The sequence below is a fragment of the Lactuca saligna genome, chromosome 7 (assembly GCF_052625555.1).
Source record: "Lactuca saligna cultivar CGN05327 chromosome 7, ASM5262555v1, whole genome shotgun sequence".
In the NCBI taxonomy this organism is placed as follows: domain Eukaryota; kingdom Viridiplantae; phylum Streptophyta; class Magnoliopsida; order Asterales; family Asteraceae; genus Lactuca; species Lactuca saligna.
Genome location: NC_136423.1, coordinates 32885087 through 32907297, shown reverse-complemented (window position 1 = coordinate 32907297; position 22211 = coordinate 32885087). Strand labels below are relative to the sequence as shown.

The window sequence follows — 22211 nt, the reverse complement described above, 5'->3', positions numbered from 1 at the left end:
CTCGAATAGACCAAGATATCGTCGATGAATGCAATGATGAATTTATCCAAGAAGGGTCGACACACTCGATTCATCAAATTGATGAACCCCGCAGGCGCGTTTGTTAACCCGAATGGCATCACTACAAATTCGTAGTGTCCATAGTGAGTTCTGAATGCCGTCTTAGGGATATCCTCTTCCTGAACTCGTAGTTGATGATAGCCCGACCTCAGGTCGATTTTTGAAAAGTAGCTGGCTCCTTAGAGCTGGTCGAAGAGGTCATCGATTCGGGGTAGGGGATAATGGTTCTTGATAGTGAGTTTGTTTAGTTCTCGGTAGTCTATGCACATGCGAAAAGATCCATCCTTCTTCTTTACAAATAGGACTGGTGCTCCCCAGGGCGAGAAGCTTGGCCTAATGAACCCTTTGCTCAACAGTTCATTCAACTGGCTGGATTGTTCTTGCATTTCTGCCGGTGCTAAGCGATATGGAGCCCTGGCGACGGGGGTAGCTCCTGGGATTATGTCGATCCGAAATTCGACTTGTCGTGCGAGTGGTACACCTGGCAGATCGTCTAGGAATACATCAGGGAAGTTGCATACTTCTGGAATTTCTTTGATGTCCTTCACCTCTTGTTTCTTGTCTACGACGTGGGCTAAGAATGCATGGTATTGCTTTCGGAGGTACTTTTGGGTTTTAACACAAGAGATGATTTGTAGGTTCGCACTAGGTTTATTGCCATAAACGGTGAGAATGTTGCCATTCGGCAGATTGAGGCGGACGACCATTTCGTAACATAGAATGTCGGCACGATGAAGGCTTAACCAATCCATACCAATGATTATGTCGAAACTTTTTATGGTGACCGGCATAAGGTCAATTTTGAACAAATGGTTGTCTAGAGTGAGAGTACACCCTATGTAAATATCGTTAGCGCGCTCAACCTTTCCATTTGCCATTTCTACGACGTATGAATCTTCTAGTGGTTGGGAATTTTGCTTAAGTATATGTTTGAATTGGTGACTTACGAAACTTCTTTCTGCCCCACTATCGAAAAGTACGCATGCATAAGAGTTATTGAGGAGGAACGTACCAGTAACCACAGAGGGATCCTTGACTGCTTCTCCCTGTCCTAAAGTTAGGACTCTCCCTACACCCCCAGTTATAGGGGCTCATGCCTTGGGGCAGTTCCTCCTGAAGTGTCCCGTTTCACCACATCCATAGCAGGTTTGGCTTGCTCCGGTGTTGGCGGTCGTAGTGGCTTGAACGGCGGGTTGGGTAGTCGCTCTACAGAATCGTGCGGTGTGTCCCTTCTTGTTGCAGTTATTGCAGTGTAACTCTCGACAAGCACCGTTATGGTGGTAGTTACACTTGTTGCACTTGGGAAGATTTCCCGTGTACTGTTTCGGCGGCACTGGAGTGAAAACAGTAGTAGCGGCACGGACAGCAACAATCTGTTGCTTTTTGGCGAGGTCCTGCATTGGTTGTTTCTTTTTATTGCCCCAGAACTTCCTCTTGTTGTTCCCTCCTTTTGTTCGGTCGGTGGTGGTTATCACGGTACCACGGCTAGCCCTGTGATCTATGAGTTGTTGTGCTAATTCCTTGGCACTCTCAAAGGTAGTGCGTTTCGAGGCCAATACACTATCTTGAATCTGGGATGATAGCCCCCAGAGGTATCGTTCCACCTTCTTCTCTTCCGGAGTGACCATTGTTGGACAGAGAAGTGCTAGGTCATTGAAATGGGCAGTATAAGTTTCAAGATCAGTGCCTGTCATTCTGAGGTTCCAAAGTTCTTCTTCAAGTTTTTGTATTTCGCCCCTCGGGTAGTATTCCTTTAACATTAAGGCTTTCAAATCCTCCCAGCTGATAGCGTTAGCTACTGCAGGAGTAAGTGATTTAACTCGGCCATTCCACCAAGTAAGTGCTTTTCCAGTGAAAGTGAATGCCGCATACTTGACCATGCTCGCTTCGGGACAAGCGCAGATTTCGAAAACTGCCTCGGTCCTTTCGAACCATTGCACCAGCGTGATGACGCCCCCGCTTCCATTGAAAGGGTCGGGTTTTCCATTCGTGAAGTCTTTTTAAGAGCACTCCCTCGTACGCCCCGTGCTGTCCCCATGAATGGAATTGGTAGCTCCTGATCCAGAACTGCCAGAACCATTGGTACCCATTTGCAACATTGCTGCCGTTACTGCAGCCTGAAACATCGCAGGATCAAACTGCGGGGGTGGTGGTGGAGGCGGCACCGTGTTGTTGGAAGGTCTTGGTCTTTTCCTTGGTGGCATGGTTCTGTCATAAAAAAATGACCAATCGGTAAGACTTCAATAGTGATAACGAGTCGAGTGTTACTGGTTTCATCCCTCTTGTATTTTATCAAAACTTTATTATTCATAAACTGTTTGTGTGATCAGGTTAGGATGTCTAGTGCCAAACATTCAATAAATAAAACGCATGCCAAATTTCATTGATAACTTTTAGTACATAACGTTTAGAGGGAAAATTTTGACCACATAAGGGTCTACATTACATCGTTACAAAAGATAGCTTTGGCATTACAAAAACCCTTTGAATAGTGTAATCACTTAGTCGCAGGGTCGACCTACATACAAAAGATTAGCACCAACGTGTACTCATAAAATTTTATTACCAAGACGTGAGAATAGTAACGAGTTCTAATCACTGCGACCCTTCTTTGACGGAGGCTGCGATGATGTCGATGCGCCCTGTAGTTCCGCCAATCTCCGTTCGGCTGCAACCATTCTCTCTTCAAGTGCCATGTATCTTTCCCGATACTCTCTTGTTTCTGCTTGAGCAGCGAGAAGGTCTTGAATGAGTTGGTCTCTATGGTGGGAGTCTCGTTCCAGGTCTTTGGTATGATCAGTAGTAGACTGTACGATGGCGCTTAGCTCCCGGACCTGATCGGTCGTCATCCTACCACGATCATCCATACTTGCTATTCGTTGTATCGTGAGGGGGAGAGCTCTGTCAGCCGGTCCACCATGAGTGAGATCATAGTAACCTCGTTGTTAGCCATATGGTGACCGCTGGCGTTGTTGTCGGCTCCATCTTTCGATCGTTGTTACCCAAGGGGGTTCAGGTCCGTTGTATCCAAAACGGTGCGCGGGTACCCTCGCGATGTAGGGAGGGTTGAATACTTCTGGTGGTTCCTCCATTTCGTTCCCAAACATGACTATCTCATCATCTTCCTCTTCTTCCTCTTCGTCTTCCTCCTCTTCTTCTTGGTCGTCTTCCTCTTCTTCTTCTTGTTCGTCTTCCTCCTCGGGCTCCTCTTCGGGATCCTCTTCGGGATCCTCCTCGGGATCCTCCTCAGGCTCATCATCAATCCATCCCGCGTTTCCCTAATTGGGAAAATATGGGTCCCCGGGTATATGAAATCCTGCCATGTCGTCTGCACGAGAAACGGGGGTTAAGAAGCACATATCAGAAAATAATAACCTAGTGCTATAGAAATGTACAAATACTCCTATAGTATTTTTTTTTTAATGTTTATATTTGGTTCTTAGCGTGTTCTTTATGGAGTGTAGTTAGGTTATTAGATTTGTCGCTCATTACGACTATTCCTTAGTGTGCGTAAGTTACTTCTCGGACGGATATAGTTGATCAGGCTATATCCCTCCCAGAACTGATTACACATGCTAAGGCGTACTAATAATGTTCGACTCCTCCTCTTTCCATTTATGTTCTCCTAAGTTATGACACCATGCGAGTATAGAATGCATGTAAGTATACTTTAAAACAAGAAATTATTTGTTTTCTAAAAGTACAACTCGTTAAAGCGTTTTAAGAATCAGAGACTTTTAGTCCCAAATGTGTTTATAGTTTGTATATCTTATGTGGTTTGACATACTTAATTCACTATAAACCGTGCACTGATACCAATCTGTCACACCCCTAAACCAAGGATGGCGGAAACGTCCGGGGGTGGAGGACTTCATGTATAGTATCATAACCACAATTTCAATAGTAATTTAAGCAAACACAACCAACATATATATAATTGAAAAAGTTACATCACTTGTATGAATTACATGTTTCAAAATCAATTACAATATGTTGAAAAAATATGAAAAGTTTGACGCCTTAACGTCCCATCCTCAAAAGCACTTGATTTCCTGAGAATACAAGTTGTTTGAAAAGTGTCAACACAAAGGTTGGTGAGTTCATAAGCTTTTATTATAAAACTTAGTAGGAGTCTTTCACATGTAAATGTCGCGTTTGTTTCAGAAAAATACGATATTTTCCTTAAAATCCGTATAATATAGCCTTATAACCAAAGACCAAAATGTATAAGAAATCATTCTTACTTAGTAGAAATGTCGTGAGTTTGAATTGATATGGAAAGTAAATTTTAAATCAACCTAAAACCTACTTAGGTTTTATGAAATCCCGTAAACTTTATGAATTGTTATCTCCTTAGGTGAGTCGCTATAATCATACTGTGACTATGTGAACCTGCCACAACGTTTCTCAGGAGTCGCGAAAATGAAATGACTTTTGTCACCCGTAGACCTGCAGGTCCCACTGTAGCTAACAGCAAGGTGTGGGGTGTCAAACCCAATATATATATATATATATATATATATATATATATATATATATATATATATATATATATATACAAGTATCACGTTCCCCTTCCAGGAGACTCTGATTATAACTACCAGGAATTATATTCCTCACTCGGACGTACGGATAGAGAGAATGTCTCACAAATTAGGGTAACAGGTTTACGTATAATGTGTGTGAGTGTAAACCTTTTCTGTATGAATGTACTCTTTTAGTACGAGTGTGTTATGCAATATATCATAAACTATACCTATTATAGTTTATTTAAAATGTTTGTAATATGTAAGAACTCTTTTATGGAAATATATTAGTGTTATGAATTTATTAAACTATACTTTTATAGTTTAATATACGTGTTCTACAGTGAATGATTAATATTTATTATGAATGACTTAGTTTCAGTTCATGATGACAAACTAACAAGGAAACACATTCAATAATTAGAACTTATGATTATACACTTTGCTCAACATAATACAAAGTGTAATGATATTTACATGCTGTTGGCTAACTTTAGCCATTCTGCCCTGTTTTGGAAAAATCATAGAAAAATCATACGAAGTCGAAAACTAGATCCGTAAATTCTGAGAGTTCACAAAATCTGTCTAGTTTACTCATAATATATTATCACGATTTTTAATAACCTCCAACTTGGGTGAAAAAGTCCATAATCACAGACTGGTCCGGATTGTTGTTTAAAATGATAGACAGTTTTGTAAAAATCACCATAAATTGTAGAAAAATCGTATGGAGATGTGCAAGTAGTCATTTTAAAGCTAAGACCTTGAAACATTTGCACCTTGTACAGTTTTGAAAACAAAAATGTTTAAGATACCCAAAACAGTCCGTGAATGGGGTTGAACTTTTCTGATGAAGGTTGTTAGAAAAATTTAGTTATGTTATTGGTGTTTTAACTTGTATCCCCCCCTTAAAAACTTTAGAAAACATGAAAATGTAGGGGTATGAACTCACCTTGAGTGATTTCAGTAGATGATTGTTGAAGAATGGAAGTGTTTAACTCAAGAACACTTGGAGATGCCTTGAAGATTTTCGAGAATCTAACATCATAGATATGGAGTTTGTGTGAGAAATCAATGATTTGAGTAGAATGAAGTGAAATAATCATAAGGAGGATGAATTATACTTACTAAGAGTGGAAGAACACTTGAAAATCAGCCTTGGATCTCGAAATTTGTGGAGAAAAAGCTTGAGAGAAAAGTGGTGCTTGATACTTAGTGAAATGAGAGCAAATGAGAGAAATGAGGAGAGAGGGTGTTTTGTTCCAGCTCTAAAAACGTGGGAATGAGTAGAAATTGAGTGTAAGGGACATTGAAGTGACCTAGGTAAGGTGGGGAGATGTGGCTGGTCATAGAGTGGGTGTGGGAGTGGTTGTTTGTGTCATAAGGTAAAGCAAAGTCAACACTCCACCTCTTTGTACTTTACCCACTAACTTTTTTTATTTAAATAAAGATTTTTATGAGAATATGATTAAATTGTGAATATTTAGAGTTTATTATGTTAAAATATGATTTTGGGTGAAAATCCCACGTTAAAATAATTAAAAACGGGCCTTAAACGCAAAACTACGCAAACACCGGGAAGAAAAGCATTCCCAGCGAGACCTCTCGGTCCTAGGCCGAGGTTCGGTCCCTAGGCCGAGACTCGGTCCTTGCTGAGATCTGTAGCCGGAAGCGAAGGGAGGCGAGGAACGAGAGGGGGTGAGGAAGCGAAAGGTGCGAACAGGAAGTGAGAGGATAAGGCGAGGGGTTCGGTCCGGAGATAAGAGGCGAAAGTGTCAGACCCGAAATGAGCCGAATGAACAGTAGATGAACAGTACCTTCGGGTTCGGTTCCTACTGGGCTCGGGTTTGGTTCCACCTGCTCTCGGGTTCGGTTCCTCCTGGGCTCGGGTTCGGTTCCACCTGCTCTCGGGTTCGGTTCCTCCTGGGCTCGGGTTCGGTTCCACCTGCTCTCGGGTTCGGTTCCTCCTAGGCTCGGGTTCGGTTCCACCTGCTCTCGGGTTCGGTTCCTCCTGGGCTCGGGTTCGGTCCTGAGAGGACCTTCGGGTCCTGAGAGGCTTCTCTCTTATGAGAGGGTTTCGGTTCCTAAGATCCATTTTTCTCGTTTTTACCCCGTTTTAAGCCGTTTTTGACCCGGTTAAGGGTCGAGATGGCCCGAAAGACTATAAAAAGTTACGGGAAACTTTTGAGAGAGATTTCACATACTTTGAGAGATTTGGGAGAGATTTAACATTCTTGGAGAGATTTCTCATACAAAGAGATATTTGAGAGAGATTTCACATACTTGGAGAGATTTGGGAGAGATTTGACATTCTTGGAGAGATTTCTCATACAGAGAGATATTTGAGAGAGATTTCACATACTTGGAGAGATTTGACATTCTTGGAGAGATTTCTCATACAAAGAGAGTTTTGGGAGAGATTTCACATACTTAGAGGGATTTCAAATAGAGAGAGATAGAGTGAAAGCGATTGAGAGAGGTTTCGAGTGTGTCATTTGTGAGTGTCCGGCTTCGCAATGCAAGGTTCGTAAACACTGTTAAGCCTTGTTTAAGGATTTTACACATTCCCGATGAGTATGCAACATGGTTTTTATCAGTTTAGTTCATTGATTTGCTCTAAGGCTCGGGAAATTTTAACACAAGAATTTTCCCAAGTGATGTTTTCCCATTAATATAGCAAGTTATACAGTATGAACATAACACAAACCCTAATACACAAGGTTAAATCGAGTTGACCGGTTTGACTTGATGACTCGACTTGACTCAAGATTGACGATTGTCACAACACGATCCATGATAAAGAAAATAAAGAATATACAATGTAATACTAATAAAAAGAGCTACAAATACTAAAATAAACTAATAAAAATACAAAAATAAAATGTGCTATCATATATATATATATAAACACTCAAACACACACATTTCATACTTGTGTAACATGTTTGTCTCATAAAATATTGTTGTTTGATTTCCACAGTTAAATTCAAGTAAAATGACTATTTTAGCCTTATTTTATTTTTTGTCTCAAGTGCTGGAATTAGCAATGTACTTTGCTTCTTTAGCATTTAAGATTTCTTTACCATAAATAAGTACTCTTGCATTTATGCTTTTTTTGTGGCAAATATATTATTGTTTTCTATTTATCGGTTTATTATTTAATTGTATAGTATCCCTTTGTGCCAGGTTAGACAAAATACACAGAATGTGGGTATTTTGTTCTAAGGTTCATAAAAACGGTTGCTGACGAAGGACTTAAAGTGTTGAAAAAGAACCTAAGTCAACCTATTAGTTAATCGATGAAGGACTCTAAGTGTTGTAGAATTTTTACATATATAATTATTTAATTGTTTTTTTGCTAGTATATTAATTTTTGTCTCAGCTTTAGTGAAAGAATGAATATACAAACTTCGAGTTTGATAAGGTGCATCAAGAATATGTTACTTATGTCACAACCTTATTTACCAGATGTGTATTTTACAATTACTTACTCATGAATTTGGAACATACTTTTGAATTTGACATTATAGGTGGGTAATGAATTGTCTTTTTTTTTTTTTTTTTTTTTTTTTTTTTTTTTTTTTAAATTTATATATTTTGAATATTTTATTTTGTATTATTAGATCTTAAATGTGTAACATAGTTTCATTAAGATTTGGAACAAATTTAGAAATGTAAAACCATGACATACAAATGTATGTCATAAACTATGTCAAAAATAATGACGTACAGTACCTGACATAATTTTCAGTTGTATATTTTTGTCAATAATTATAAAAAGTTACCAATAATGAGATAGAAAGTCAGTCGTAAATATATATTGAAAGCGCATGTTAGTTATATGTATGTGGTAATTGTAGGTCATGAAGGTCAATCGTAAAGTTTATTATATTCCAAATGTCTTTCGCTTTCCTTTATAACATGACTTTGAATGACCGAAAGTTATTTGTTATATATTTACGACAATGTCTGTCAAAATAGCCTTTTTTTCCTAGTAGTATATTTTTATACCAATAAATGAAAAATAATTGAGTTGTGAGAAAGAGAAACAATGATGGTTTTGCTGAGTTGTGGTAGAGAGAAACAGTGATCTTTTTTATTTGGGTTTTCATTCTGTGATTAGTTTTGGTTATATTATACACTAGTTTTTACTTTTTGACGTTAATACTGCGATTGTTATCTAATTAAAATATCCGTTTACAATCTAGATATTACTTGTCTTTTTATTTTTTAGTTTTTAGTTATATATATAAATTTGAATATTGTTTTCTATAATTATATAGCAAGTCATTTATCGATTATTATTATGTCTGTCGCTTTAATTTACCAACCCTATGATCCACATGTTTTAAATTAGTGCTAAAATAAAAACAGCTTAAGGAGCAAATCTAAAGCACTATCATTGGCGGCAACGGCCCCACTCTTTGATGTTGATTGTTATCTTTATAAGTCTTCAACTTAATTATTTTAGTCGAACAAAATTAACATTTCAAAGTTTCAGGTGAAAAAAACATAATTTGTTGGTAAGGTTAGAAGGAGTAGTAATATTCTTAGTACCTTATCATATCACTTTTGTTAGTATCACATCATTTTTTGTCTTAACACTTAATTATTAGCATTTCATAGGGGGAGTAGTAACACTCTTAAAAAAATTTTTTTTTTTCTTTTTCAAATTTAATTAATTATATTTTTTTAATACACAAACATTTAATATTACAAAAGTTATATTTTTTTAAATACAAATGCTTAATATTTAAATAAAAAATGTTACACTAATTTAAAACATAATACTAAATAAGAAGGAATCTGTTTTTGGACAAAAAATATCAAATTGCTTAAACTTTGGGATAAAAAATACTAAACTACCGAAACTTTGGGGACCAAATATATAAATTCTTTATCTTCTTCTTCAATTCTCTTCCCCAGTACCGGGTTTAAACGCAGCATGTTTTAACGCAATAAGTTTTAGCAATAAAAATTGAAGCTTCGACACCTCATTTGCCAAGAACGGAGGGATTTTGTTTTATGAATTTGCCAAATTTTGAATTGGAATCACTAATCACTGCAAGCCAAATTCTCTCTCTCTCTCTCTCTCTCTCTCTCTCTCTCTCTCTCTCTCTCTCTCTCTCACTATACTCCTAGTGACTCACCGGTAGCGAGCTTCACATCGTGCGTTAGGGGCCGGTGCGTAGCGTGCTTAGCGAGCTCCCGGCAAGCGTTCTTAGCGGCTGACTCCTTTCAGCCTAATAGGCAGCTACCTTTATATCATAATTATGGTAACCCTACTTTTATAGATTGTGTCACCATTTTCTTACTTCACGTCCTCCTTTAAAAAAAATTCCTTAATCATCAATGACAGCGACAAGTCTCTTTTTTTCTTTTTGACTAACATCCTTAAAAGCTAGAAAGGTGACGGAGGGATTAGAAAGGCTAAAATGGGCTCCATCATAGGACACTACAAAGTCGCCACTATCCATATCTGATGATAATAATGCCTATTTATCGCCGCTATGTATCGCCCGTAGTGCTAATTCTCCCTAGGAACCTAGGATTTTGATATTAATTAAAACGTATTTAGCAAAAAAGTAGCTGTTAGTTGAAAGCGGATATCGGGTTTTGTTAAATATATTTTTAAAAACAAATAAATATATAAATATATTTTTAAGAGTAATTATGGAAATTGATTTCAAAAGCTCAGTAGTGTTTTGTTAAAAGGTATATGAGGTATCTTTTAGATTTGAAGTGTTTTGTTTAAACTAAAAACTAAAAGCTCGTACTATCAAACGAAATTTTTTGTTTAAACTAGAAAGTTTTGTCAAACTAAAAGTTAGAAGCTCCCAAACGCTTCTTAAAACTGATTGCCAAACACAACCAACATCTTACAATCTAATGATTTAGAGTGTTTATGTTTTCATAAGTATTATTAGTATAACAATTATCAGAATTTTGCTTATTTATTTAAAAAGTTGTATTTAATAGATTTATATTCACTTTGAGCCTTCAAAATCAACCGACAAACCTTCGTCTCATGTCTCATGTCTCACGGCTTGTGTCCATATGTCCATCAGATAAGAGGTAAAATGTTGAACACCAACGATCAAAGGAGCATGTCAGGCTCCCACCTATTTGGGGACAGTTGGGAAATTACCCGATCACTAAAGGAGCTAGTATAGGAATGTAATAATTATGTAATATCATATCATGTAAAATGAAGATAATATGAGGTGACACGATCGTGGTAGTGTTAATGGTCTCTAAATGATCGAGGTCATCAAATAGTGGTGCATATCGATCTTGGCATGGGAAATGTTTTCCACTCATTGCATGCATTCCAGATTCCGTCAAGATCTAGATCGAGGGTTGATGCACATGTAATGTGCGTGATTCATGTCGTTTTAATTATATCAACTTAACAATGTATAACATTGCATTACGTGGACATGCAAAACTATTTTTCGCAATTAGCACCCAACAGTAAAGTAAGGATTCTTCCTAAAAGCTACTGACTAACAATCTAGTTAATTGTGTGTTAAGTTTAATTAGTCATCTCCTATACAAAACAAAATGAAATATATGAAGAAAAAAAAATGACCAGCGATTTGACCTTTACTTATTTCCTTTACAACCCCAAGCTCATGGCTATATATAGTCATGCATGGATTGCAGCTTGATGCACAACTTCATTCGCTTAAAAGTACATTCAGAGCGAAATGGTAGACTCTCTCACCATATATGAGAACTCATTTTCCAGATTTAGGAATGCTTGGATTATGATTACCATGTATTCTTCATTTCTTCACTTCTCAGTAATTTTTTATTTTTGATCCATATGCAGGCGACATCCAGTACTGACATAGTAATTGGACCTTGGGGAGGTAAGGGTGGAGATACTCCCTGGATATTCCAACCAGATGGTAGGATTTACGGTATATACATCCAAAGTGGAGACGCAGTAGATTCCATCAGCTTCAGTTACATGAATAAAGACGATGATGGAGAGGTTTCTGAAATATATGGTGGCAATGGTGGCTCTCTTGATGAGGTGAGCTTTAATAACATCAACTTGCTGCTACCTATATACACAATTATATATTTTTATTTTTCCACATAGCAATTATGATATATTTGGGTATTCAGGTTGAATTGTCTGATAGTGAAAACATCATCGGGATTAGTGGAACTATCGGAAAAGTTTCAAACAACCTCGTGATTACATCATTATCTTTCGAGACGAACGAAAAGTCCTACGGGCCATTCGGCACTGAAGAGGGGGCAACTTTTTCTGTGCCAGTGATTAAAGGTAAAATTGTTGGATTCCATGGAAAACATGGGGGTTTGCTCGACTCTATTGGCGTCATTCTTAGTCCCTAATATAATGTATGGATGTTTGAAGTGGTACTCTTATCATAATAAAGAAGGTTGAGAGAAACATATGTAAAATATATAGTTGTGTTGTTTAGTGGTCCAGATCTGCCACTGGTATGTTGCTTTATGTTTTAAGATCATAGCATGTTTGCTCAATATGTGAGAATATATATTATCCTATAAAAATTTGATACCTAATCATTATATAATGTTTAAATTTCAAATTCAGATTAAAACTTCAAGAATATATTTGTAATTCAAGCATTGTAAGTTACAGAAGCGGTTCCTTTTATTTGAAACCACCTTATTGCATGATGCACATCAATGCTTTGTAATATAACACTACTCGATGCACATTAAAATTATCGAATACAATGCATAATGTAGATATTAAGGATACAAAGAATTAAGTATTTGAAACTATTATTTAATACTAAGTGTGAGAGCTGTGTACCTGTGTATTATACTGGTTGATTAAAATAAAAGTTCAATTGTTAAAAAAACTAAAAATGGTATTAAATCAAAATCGATTATAATTAATTACATTGAATTTATCAATTATAAAGAGTTACTTTCAATTTGTTTTGGATTGTAATGTATTTTTTTTCTATCAAAACTATTTAAAAGGTTGTACTTAAGTTTCAAACGACTTTTGATCGATATAAATTAAGATCGATATAAATTAACTTCTATGATTTAAGTTAAAGTTTGACGCACCCAATCAATATATGTCAACAAATTGGTGTAAGTTTGGTAATTATATGGTAAATTATAATACGATATAAGAAGCATGATATTATTTTGGAAAATATATACGATTAGCTTAGAATTTGGGATGACACAATCAAAATTGGGTACGTATTTATGATATCATAGGAAAGAAACACATATATAGCATTTATAATTTTTATTTTCCAAATTAATAGAATAAATACATTAATTAATTAACCTCATTTAATACAAAGCAACCACAAAATAATATGTGAAATTAATTTTTTTTTAAAAAACCACAAAATTATATGTAGTAAAACTCTTGAAAATTTGAAAAAAAAAAAAACATTCTTCTATTCACTCCATTCCTTCCCTTTCATAATTAATATTAATCTCAAAGATCGGTCTTAAGTGGTTAAACGCTTTTATAACATGGTGATTTTTTTTATTAAACATCAGCTTGGGTGTCAAAATTAACCCAACTCAAATGTGAATAAGACAAATAAAGTCTCGTTTAATCGGGTTTATATATGAAATCAGGTTAATCTGGTCAATCTAAAGAATCCGAAACATAAATAGGCTTGGATTTTAGGTTTAAATTAGTGATGAGCAAAAGAACAGAACTGACCGGAATCGGCCCAAACCGGACCGAACCGGGGAACCGGCTCTGGCCAAAATCAAAAACCGAACCGACCTGGTGGTTCTACCGGTTCCGGTTTTTCCCTGTTTTTCGATTTTGGATTCGGCTACCTCCAATTTTTACCAAACACATTTACTCGACTTTGGAACCGATTATATTTTGATGTATCCAACAACTTAATTGTAGGAAAAGATGTTCCCATTAGAGTTTCCCTTAATTACCATTTACCACCAATCAATTACTTTGCGTTTTATTGGTTGGTTGTGGAGAAGTGGATGTTTAACCGTAATGTTGGCACTAACTCACGAGCACTTGTATAAGCTAGTATTATATTATAAATGGAAATCCATGAACCGTAATGTTTTTGTATATAGAGCATCTACAATGGTGGTACCCACATGTGTAAAGAGGCCGTGACTTTAGCCGTTTTGATTTGAAGATTAAATGTAATCTTTCCAATACTCGTAAATAATCAATATTTTAAGTTAAAGGTTATAACCAAATTAAATATGGATGTCGTCAAAGTTATGTTATTAATTATCCAACATTCAAAATACACTTTCAACATTCAAAAAATACTTTCAAGTTTCACGAACAAAAAAAAAAAAGTCTAATATATGGATTCCAACATTTCTTTGACATTTTAATTAATTCCCCGATCTCTTCCCTGTTAGCTTCAAGTTGTGTATAGCATCCACAATGTCTATATATAATACAAAAGAAAACATTATTACTTACTAAAAAATAAGAAATATTAATAAGATGTTAAAAATAAGATGTAACAAGTATTAGTGTATTACTGATAGCGAGGTCATCGTTAGCTAACACATTGTGTATTTCATCGTAGTCACATATAGGCAAGCTACTCTTTCTTAGCTAATCTTGAGTGCATATCAATGCCTCCACAATCACAATGGAAAAATTAGTACGGTAGTCGGTAATTACTCGACGATCGTTACTGAATGTAGATTCGGATGCTATGGTGGAAATTTGCATCTCCAAAATATCTATCATGAAATAAATTAGTGTGTAATACACGACACGAAATTATAAATTAAAAATGAAAATTAGAGTAAAAGAAGGTCGATACCTCTTGCCATTCGAGCAAAGGTCGGGAACCACACCGCGTTATTTTTCCACCATGTGAGGATATCATATCATTTATCAAATCTAATTGGGTCATGGTTTAAGTATTGTTGCAATTGACTTTCTGACGAAGTCGAGGGGAAACTTACCGAAGTCATATAGCTTCCAAAGAATTCATTTTCGTCATCAAAATTAACAACTTCTTCGGGAGTTTCTTGTTAAGACGATGAGGTCATATTTGACCTTTCCAAGTATGTCTTGAAAAAACTTGTCCAATTTGCATTCGATATCAATAACCTTTGCATGTGCTTTGGATTCTATCTCATCAACGGACATCTTTTTTATCTTTGTTCTTGGCTTTAAGCATTTGGTTAAAAACAACTTTCATAAACTTTGACTTTCATTGAGGATCTAACAATGTCGCAAAGAAGACATAATCACTTATAGTATCATAGTCACCCCAATATTTGTCATATTTATCTTTCATATCTGGTACCATAAACATAAAATACGGGTTGGTTTCATGTTTCCTAAGATGTTGCTCTATGTCTAGGATCTCCCGGGTATACGTATGGAAGATAGGTTTTGTTGAACACGAAACTTTTTCAGTTTTCTTCTTAAACTTCTCAAGGAACTCCATCATATTTTTAATCATCTCAAAATCTAAATGTGATGGTACCCTTCCCACAGTTTTCTGAAACATTGGATCTACAAAAAAGAACAACAAAATCAGATTATGTTTTATTAGTGTTAGAAAAAAAAATCGGATTTGACACCCTTCCTTGCGGGGTTTTTAACTCATTCAATTTTTAACCAAATCAAGCGTTTTTGTAGTCAAAATTCAACTACAAATCCTAATCTACATATAGGAAAAAGATTCAGGTCAAAATAAGTTAAATTGAATGAGTTATGCACATTTGAACAACAAAATCAGATTACGTTTTATTGTTGTTAGAAAAAAATTCAGATTTGACACCCTTCCTTGTGGGGCTTGTTAGTCATTCAATTTTTAACCAAATCAAAGGTTTTTATAGTCTAAATTCAACTACAAATTCTAATCTACATGTAGGAAAAAGTTTCAGATCAAAAGAAGTTAAATTGAATTAGTTATGGACAATTTAAAATTTGGACAGATTGCTAAAGAAGTAACTATTGTTATTTTTTTGTGATGAAATATATTTGATTTTATTTACCTTGATTGCTATATTCGAGAAATGTGTCTTTCACATCGTATGCTGATCTTAGAAATTCAAAAGTAGAGTTCCACCTTGTTGGAGTTTCACCACACAAAAACCTTTGACTTTCTACAGTCGCATCCTTCATGGTTTGTTTAAAGGTCTTTTTCCGTTGCGGGGAGGCTCTAATGTATTTCACTGCATCTTGTAGGTTTTTTACATGATAAAGTTCATGTTTTAACCCCATTTTCACAACTAGGTTTATCATATGAGCCATACACCTAATGTGAAAATGTTGGCCATTCTCATAAATACCCGGTAGTTCTTTCACAATGATGTTGATTGCCACGTCATTTGTCTTGGCATACACAAGATTGTATGCCTAGGAATAGTGAATATGAAACTAGGGTTAACTAGAAAATGTGTAAATCAATGTGTGAACATGTGTGATGAACAACCACATATGAGTTGATTGAATTGAACAAATTCGATTAGCTATTATTACAAGTCTTACTTGATACGAACTAAATACTAGGAAACTTGTTAGTTTAATCAACTAGACATTGTTTGAATTAACTTGTCTAATAAAGGATTGGTAATAGTGAACATGAACACAATCACATTAGGAATTGGTAACCATTGACATATTGATCCATTGCACTTGCCACGAAATCAACCATAGGAATAAGTGAATCGAATATGAACAGAAGTCTCTTTTATCATTGAGTCTAGTTGTCCTTTCTTGTTCATCTTTGTTGTTAATAGTCTTTGTTTGAGTGTTAAATTGATTATTTAAGTTTCTAGTCTTGTAAAAACTAGAGAAACCCCCCTCTTTTTATTACTTGTTTTATTTAGATAATATTAGCATTTATTGTAATTGTTTACCGTTCCCTGTGTTCGATATCCTACTTGCTTGAACTATACTGCTAATCGATAGGTACACTGTTTTTTGTGTTTTTGTCTTTGTGTTTAAGTTAGTAGGATTAAAACTAGTTTGTTTCACACACATCAAGTTTTTGGCATCGTTGTCGGGGAACGGTTCAACTAGTTAGTTTTATTTGCTAATTGTTATCGTTTTTATATATAGTTTAATTTTTGTTTTTATTTTTTATTTATTATGTATTTTCCAAATCTCGATGCTTTTGATGCTTTTCTTGAGGATGTAGTACATGAAATTGAGCAAGAAGATGAGGAGTATGAATTAGATGATAATTTGAAGAAATTTGGAAGATGGTTAGATATCTTGCCTAATAAACAAGAACAATTTCAGTCACAAGAGCTGAAGTTAAAAGACGAAGTATTTAATTCGGAAAGAGATTTGGAGGGGCTGGAAAGGTTGCTAACAGAGAGGTCAGACGAAGAACAAGAACAAGCTGAATTGCAGGAACCAAGCTGTGGTTTGACCATTACCACGACATGTCCCCCTGTATTTTCGGTTTGTGTTTTGAAGCATGGGGTGCCGATTCCAACTTTGGAGAAAGTTCTAAAGCATGATCCATTTCTGATTAATACCTGACTGGTTCCAACCCTTGTCAAGATTCTTGGGTTACATGAATTAAAGCTCGTTTGGCCAATTTTTGAAGCAAAGAGCCAAAATTTTCAAATTGGTCCAAAGAGAATAATCAATGCAATGGATGGATTGACAGTGAATTTATTAGAAGTTTATTAAGTTGAGAGTCCAGCTAAAGAATCGCACAAAAAGAAGCGCTTGCGGGAGGCAACCCGTCATTAGAGTTTGCTTTTCTTTTTCTTTTTGAACTTCTAGTATATTAGGGTAATGTAGGATTTTAATTTAATGATTGTTTTCTTTTTTATTATTTGGTTGTTGTTTTTGATCTTTGAAAAAGTTAGGGTGAGATTAGATCGATTTATTAAAGCGTGAGGGAATTAAAGTGAGGGGTCGAGTCGTTAACGAGAAGATTAGAAGATTTGAGTGATACTTTGAGTCTGATGTTTATAATGGTTAAAAAGGAGTCTCGTCACTAAAGAATATAAGGAGTTGTATTACCTTGATACTCTCATTGAAAAAAAAATTAAAGCTGAGGCAGAAAGAAGAAAATACCTGATCAGAGCTAAAAACTCGTTGAGTGCATAACACTAACTCGACGAGTTCCATAGGAAATTTGTGTTTTCTGTCCGAGCCACGATTCAACTCGACGAGTTGCTCAGTTCTTTTATTTTTTATTTTCAAGTTTTCGATTTGATTCCATTCAAGGAGGCCATTGTCCATATTTTTTGAAGTCCATTTTTGAAGTTTTCCAAAAAGCTTTTTCCTGACTATTTAGAGTTGTCAAACAAACGAGATTTTGACACCCAATGCATGGATGAGTTGTTCTCATGTCTAAAGTTAACTGAAGATGGAGCTTAATAAGAAGAATATCAACCTCGCAACGTCTATCCCAGGGGAGCCTGTTCCAATTCTCTCTTTACTTTTATGTTTTTTAATTTTTTTAACATGTAATGGAGACATTGCATAAATTAAGTTTGGGGTAAGGGTTGATTAAATTTCGTCAAATTTAGAATCCTAGGTTAATTTTGCATAAAAATTGCTATGGCTAATTAGAAAATCATGGTAAAAGCAATCAGGATTCATGCTAGTATTGTGTTTGATGATTCTTTGAGGACCTAAATGTTTAGTTGAGACAATATACGTTATAATGCATTTGTGGCCTCCTTTATTCTAGTGAAATCATGGAACAAAAACACAACTTTGCTTAGTTTGAGGGATGCAACTTGTTTAGCATCGCTTACTTGAAATGTATCCAGGAAAGCTTAAATAGTCATTGCACATTCATACTAATGCCTTCAACCAATAAAGGATGAAGTTAAATCCCCTTACGTAAGCATATGTTTTTTTCTCTAGGTTTTTAGATTGAGTGAAAAAAAAGTGAGAAAAAAAAACTTTAAACTTCTGTTTGGATGAGATAATCTTATGAACATGGTTTGATTGAGTGGTTGGATTAATATTGATTTGGTTATTCATCTTGTTAAGCTTGTTAAAGATCTTCGTGTATTGATGATAAATATTTTCTGTTAACGAGTAAAGATATTGAGTTGCAAAAACATCTTCTTGATTACTTGAATCATATAGTTTTGTGAACACAAGATTGTATGCCTAGCAATAGTGAATATGAAACTAGGGTTAACTAGAAAATGTGTAAATCAATGTGTGAACATGTGTGATGAACAACCACATATGAGTTGATTGAATTGAAAAAATTCGATTAGCTATTGTTACAAGTCTTACTCGATACGAACTGAACACTAGGAAACTTGTTAGTTTAATCAACTGGCCATTGTTTGAATTAACTTGTCTACTAAAGGATTGGTAATAGTGAACATGAACCCAATCACATTAGGAATCGGTAACCATTGACATATTGATCCATTGCACTTGCCACGAAATTAACCATAGGAATAAGTGAATCGAATGTGAACAGAAGTCTCTTTTATCATTGAATCTAGTTGTCCTTTTGTTGAATCATGGAAGTGACTCTCTTAAAATTCGTCTACCGCAATCCTCAAGGATCCCCAGTCAAATCCTCCTCAGCATTCTCATCCGAAGTCATAATTCGAACCGCAGTCTTACTTACTCTTTACTTAGTTTAACTTTATCTACTTTTTTGTAATACTTTCTATTATCCAGTATGCCTTGCATGGCTACTCTTAGAGATTTGATCCAATGTAATTCTTGAGTCTCTCTAAATAGAGCTCAATATTTCTCAATTAATACACTTCGCATCTATCAATTACATCTCTCCATTACGCATGTCAAATCTCTCAAAATCCTTTAGAACATAACTGATTATTACTTCTCTTCGGAGTAAATCATTTGTGACTTTATCACTAAGCTTGATCTCACTCACTAACTTGGTCTGAATGCATTCCATGTTATGAATCAACTTATGTGTATACTTGATATATCACCTGCTGTCATTTACATTTCCTTACATTTTTGCACTTAACTTTCTAACTATCTAATTCTAACTTATTATTATTGTTGAGCTTTCGTGATTCTTTGAGATTAACTATTCCGCAACTATACTTGTTCTAACATTTGTTCAAGTGTGCCTCAACTTTTTCTCTCAACAGTTGGCATCAGAGCCATAGTGGTTGCTTTTTAAAAAATAAAAACTCTGATTTTCAAAGGGCCTTCTATAGCACCGAAGCTCATTTCTAAAAAAATAAATAAATAAATAAATAAAAATAAAAAAAAGGTAAAATGACACAAGCACTATCACTGAATGTTTCCAACAGTGTTGGTGGTTCAAATCGAGCTCCAATATTGGTGGCAAATGAATACCATCACTGGTCTCAGAAAATGGAAAGGTACTTAAGGAGACTTGGTAGAGATGTATGGTGGTCCGTGGAAGAAGGACCACATGTCCCTGTTCCTACACCTGTTCAAACTGATGGCATCACAGCCAGACTAGGAGGAGGAAAACCAGTCATGAGCCATCCCACCAAAGATGATCTCGATAAAATAGAAAATGATGTTGTTGCTTTTTATGAAGTCTCTTGTGGAGTTGCTCCTGACAACTTCGACATTATCATAAACTGCAAATCAGCAAAAGAGATCTGGGATGTTCTCAAGAATTTGTACGAAGGCTCAAAACAAGCTCAAGATAAGAAGCTCACAACTGCACTCAATGAATTCAACAACTTCAAAGCTCATACTGGTGAAAGTTTAGAAGACTCCTTTAAAAGGTTCAATCTGATAGTTACTAAGTTATCAAATGTGGGCACCATCCGTAGTAACCATGAAACAAACCTTCAATTTCTCAACAGTTTGGGAAGACATTGGACTACTGATAAGATGATAGTTCAAGGAGATAGAAAGATTCATTTCTTATCTCTCTACAAGCTCTATGGGGAACTGCAAGCACAAGAATCCACCATACTCAAAGACTGTGATTACTTCGGAGGACCACTCTCTCTTATAGCACAAGCTCCACATAATCAATCCTACTCTCCATCGTATGACACTACACCAAATTCATATGAAGCCGACTCAGAGTATGATGATGAAGAAGAAATTCAAAGGCTATTGCTCTTGTTAGTCAACAATTTAACCGGCTACCACCTCCTTCTTTTCGTAAAAATCAACAATTCAACAAACCTCATTTCAACCGTAACTTCAACCCACAGAATAATCACTCTCGTTATCCCAAAAGTTCTCACCCACCACTGCAATCCCAAAATACTCAACCAAAGGAGGCACCACAATCCATTCAAACCACTTACTCCGGTACTCCCTCAGAAGACAAAAGTGATGTTGTAATATGTCACAAGTGCAACAAATAGAATCATTTTGCAAAATATTGCAAAGCAAATGCGGTGAAAGATAGAGCATTCTATATTATAATGGCTCAAGAATTAAATGAAAAGGAAAAGGATAGGGCATACGTGGCCCATGTCAAAAGAGACCATCAAGTTTGGTCATCTGGAGATGAAGAAGAAACCTTAAGCAATATCAAAGGAAAAGGAAAAATCTGCATGCTAGCAGCTGTTGATGATGATGGGTCTATAAAGCTGGAAAAGAACTATTGCTACACGGAAAAAGATGGAACTCTAAGCATCGTCAAACAGGTAAAACTCATGATTCAAACTCTAAACTATAACATGCATGACTGTCAACCCTTCATAGACGATGTTAATGACACATGTGATGTCATCCTTACAAACTACAACAAAGCCTTAGATGAGAAGAACATAACTTCCCAAGAGATGTTTCATATAAGAGGACGACTGGACAACAAAAGACTCAAAATGGCTATGTTGGAAAAGGACTTAGAGTTAGAAAAATATGCAAGAATGTTGAGTGAAACACAACTAGATATAGCTTTGAACCAAAGAGATTTAGCTCAAAGTGAGATTGTACGCTTAAATCTATTAATAGAAAAATTGTTCAATGAAAGTGAAGCTATTGAAAACTTGGTTAATAATGGAACTGTGGACAATACATACAATTGGGGTTGGTCCAATGGATATCCTACTACAAAGGATTCCTCACCCCGGTATAACAAAGATCGACTATATGTCCCTCCGGACCGAGAATTTCGTTTTCCAGTCAATAACAAGACCTTTCCCGAAGACATCAGAACTCACTTCGGTAGACTTCAAAATCTAAGTAATAATTGTGTCATTGAGGAAATCGTGCCTGAGGTTTTAGGTCACATAAGTGATCAAACTCCTATCTGTAGTACAATCAATTATAGTTCTCAGGCCTCATTAGTTGTTGATGAAGAAATTGTCATTGAAAGTCCCGAAGTCTCATAGGACTTTCCATCTTTACCCTCAGATCACAGTGTCTCTTACATTGCATTAACTAAATCATCCTTACCACAGTCCACAATAAAAGGCTCTGTGACTCTCCAGTCAATTCATGACGAAGTACCCATAGAAAACTTTGAAGTAGGTGAATGCTCTCAAAACCCTGAATCTTCAAGTTCGGATGAGTCAAGCCCCTATTTTCAAAAAAATTCAAGGTTTCCAGGAAACTGCAGCTAAACACTAATGACTGCGGTTCTCCAAAATCATTAGCAAAAAAGGCTTTCAAAGAGGAAATTCGATCCCAAGGCACAAATCGACAAATCTTTTCTAAAAATAAAGGACATATCAGATTTCCAAAATCTAAGAGTCCAGAAA

General features: G+C 35.7%; 2 protein-coding genes across 2 annotated transcripts; one reads left to right on the top strand and one right to left on the bottom strand.

Annotated features, from left to right (window-relative positions):
• Nucleotides 1-11191: 11191 nt before the first annotated feature.
• LOC145003868 (horcolin-like) lies at nucleotides 11192-12149 on the top strand. Its single transcript, XM_078962773.1, has 3 exons — nucleotides 11192-11299; nucleotides 11422-11628; nucleotides 11724-12149. Exons 1-3 carry the CDS (start codon nucleotides 11297-11299, stop codon nucleotides 11955-11957), a joined length of 444 nt encoding a protein of 147 aa, XP_078818899.1. The 5' UTR covers nucleotides 11192-11296; the 3' UTR covers nucleotides 11958-12149.
• Nucleotides 12150-14788: 2639 nt separating this feature from the next.
• LOC145006815 (zinc finger BED domain-containing protein RICESLEEPER 2-like) lies at nucleotides 14789-15810 on the bottom strand. Its single transcript, XM_078965859.1, has 2 exons — nucleotides 15582-15810; nucleotides 14789-15096 (listed from the first exon to the last, which is right to left on the bottom strand). The coding sequence occupies exons 1-2, from the start codon at nucleotides 15808-15810 to the stop codon at nucleotides 14789-14791; spliced, it is 537 nt and encodes a 178-aa protein (XP_078821985.1).
• Between the last annotated feature and the right edge of the window lie 6401 nt (nucleotides 15811-22211).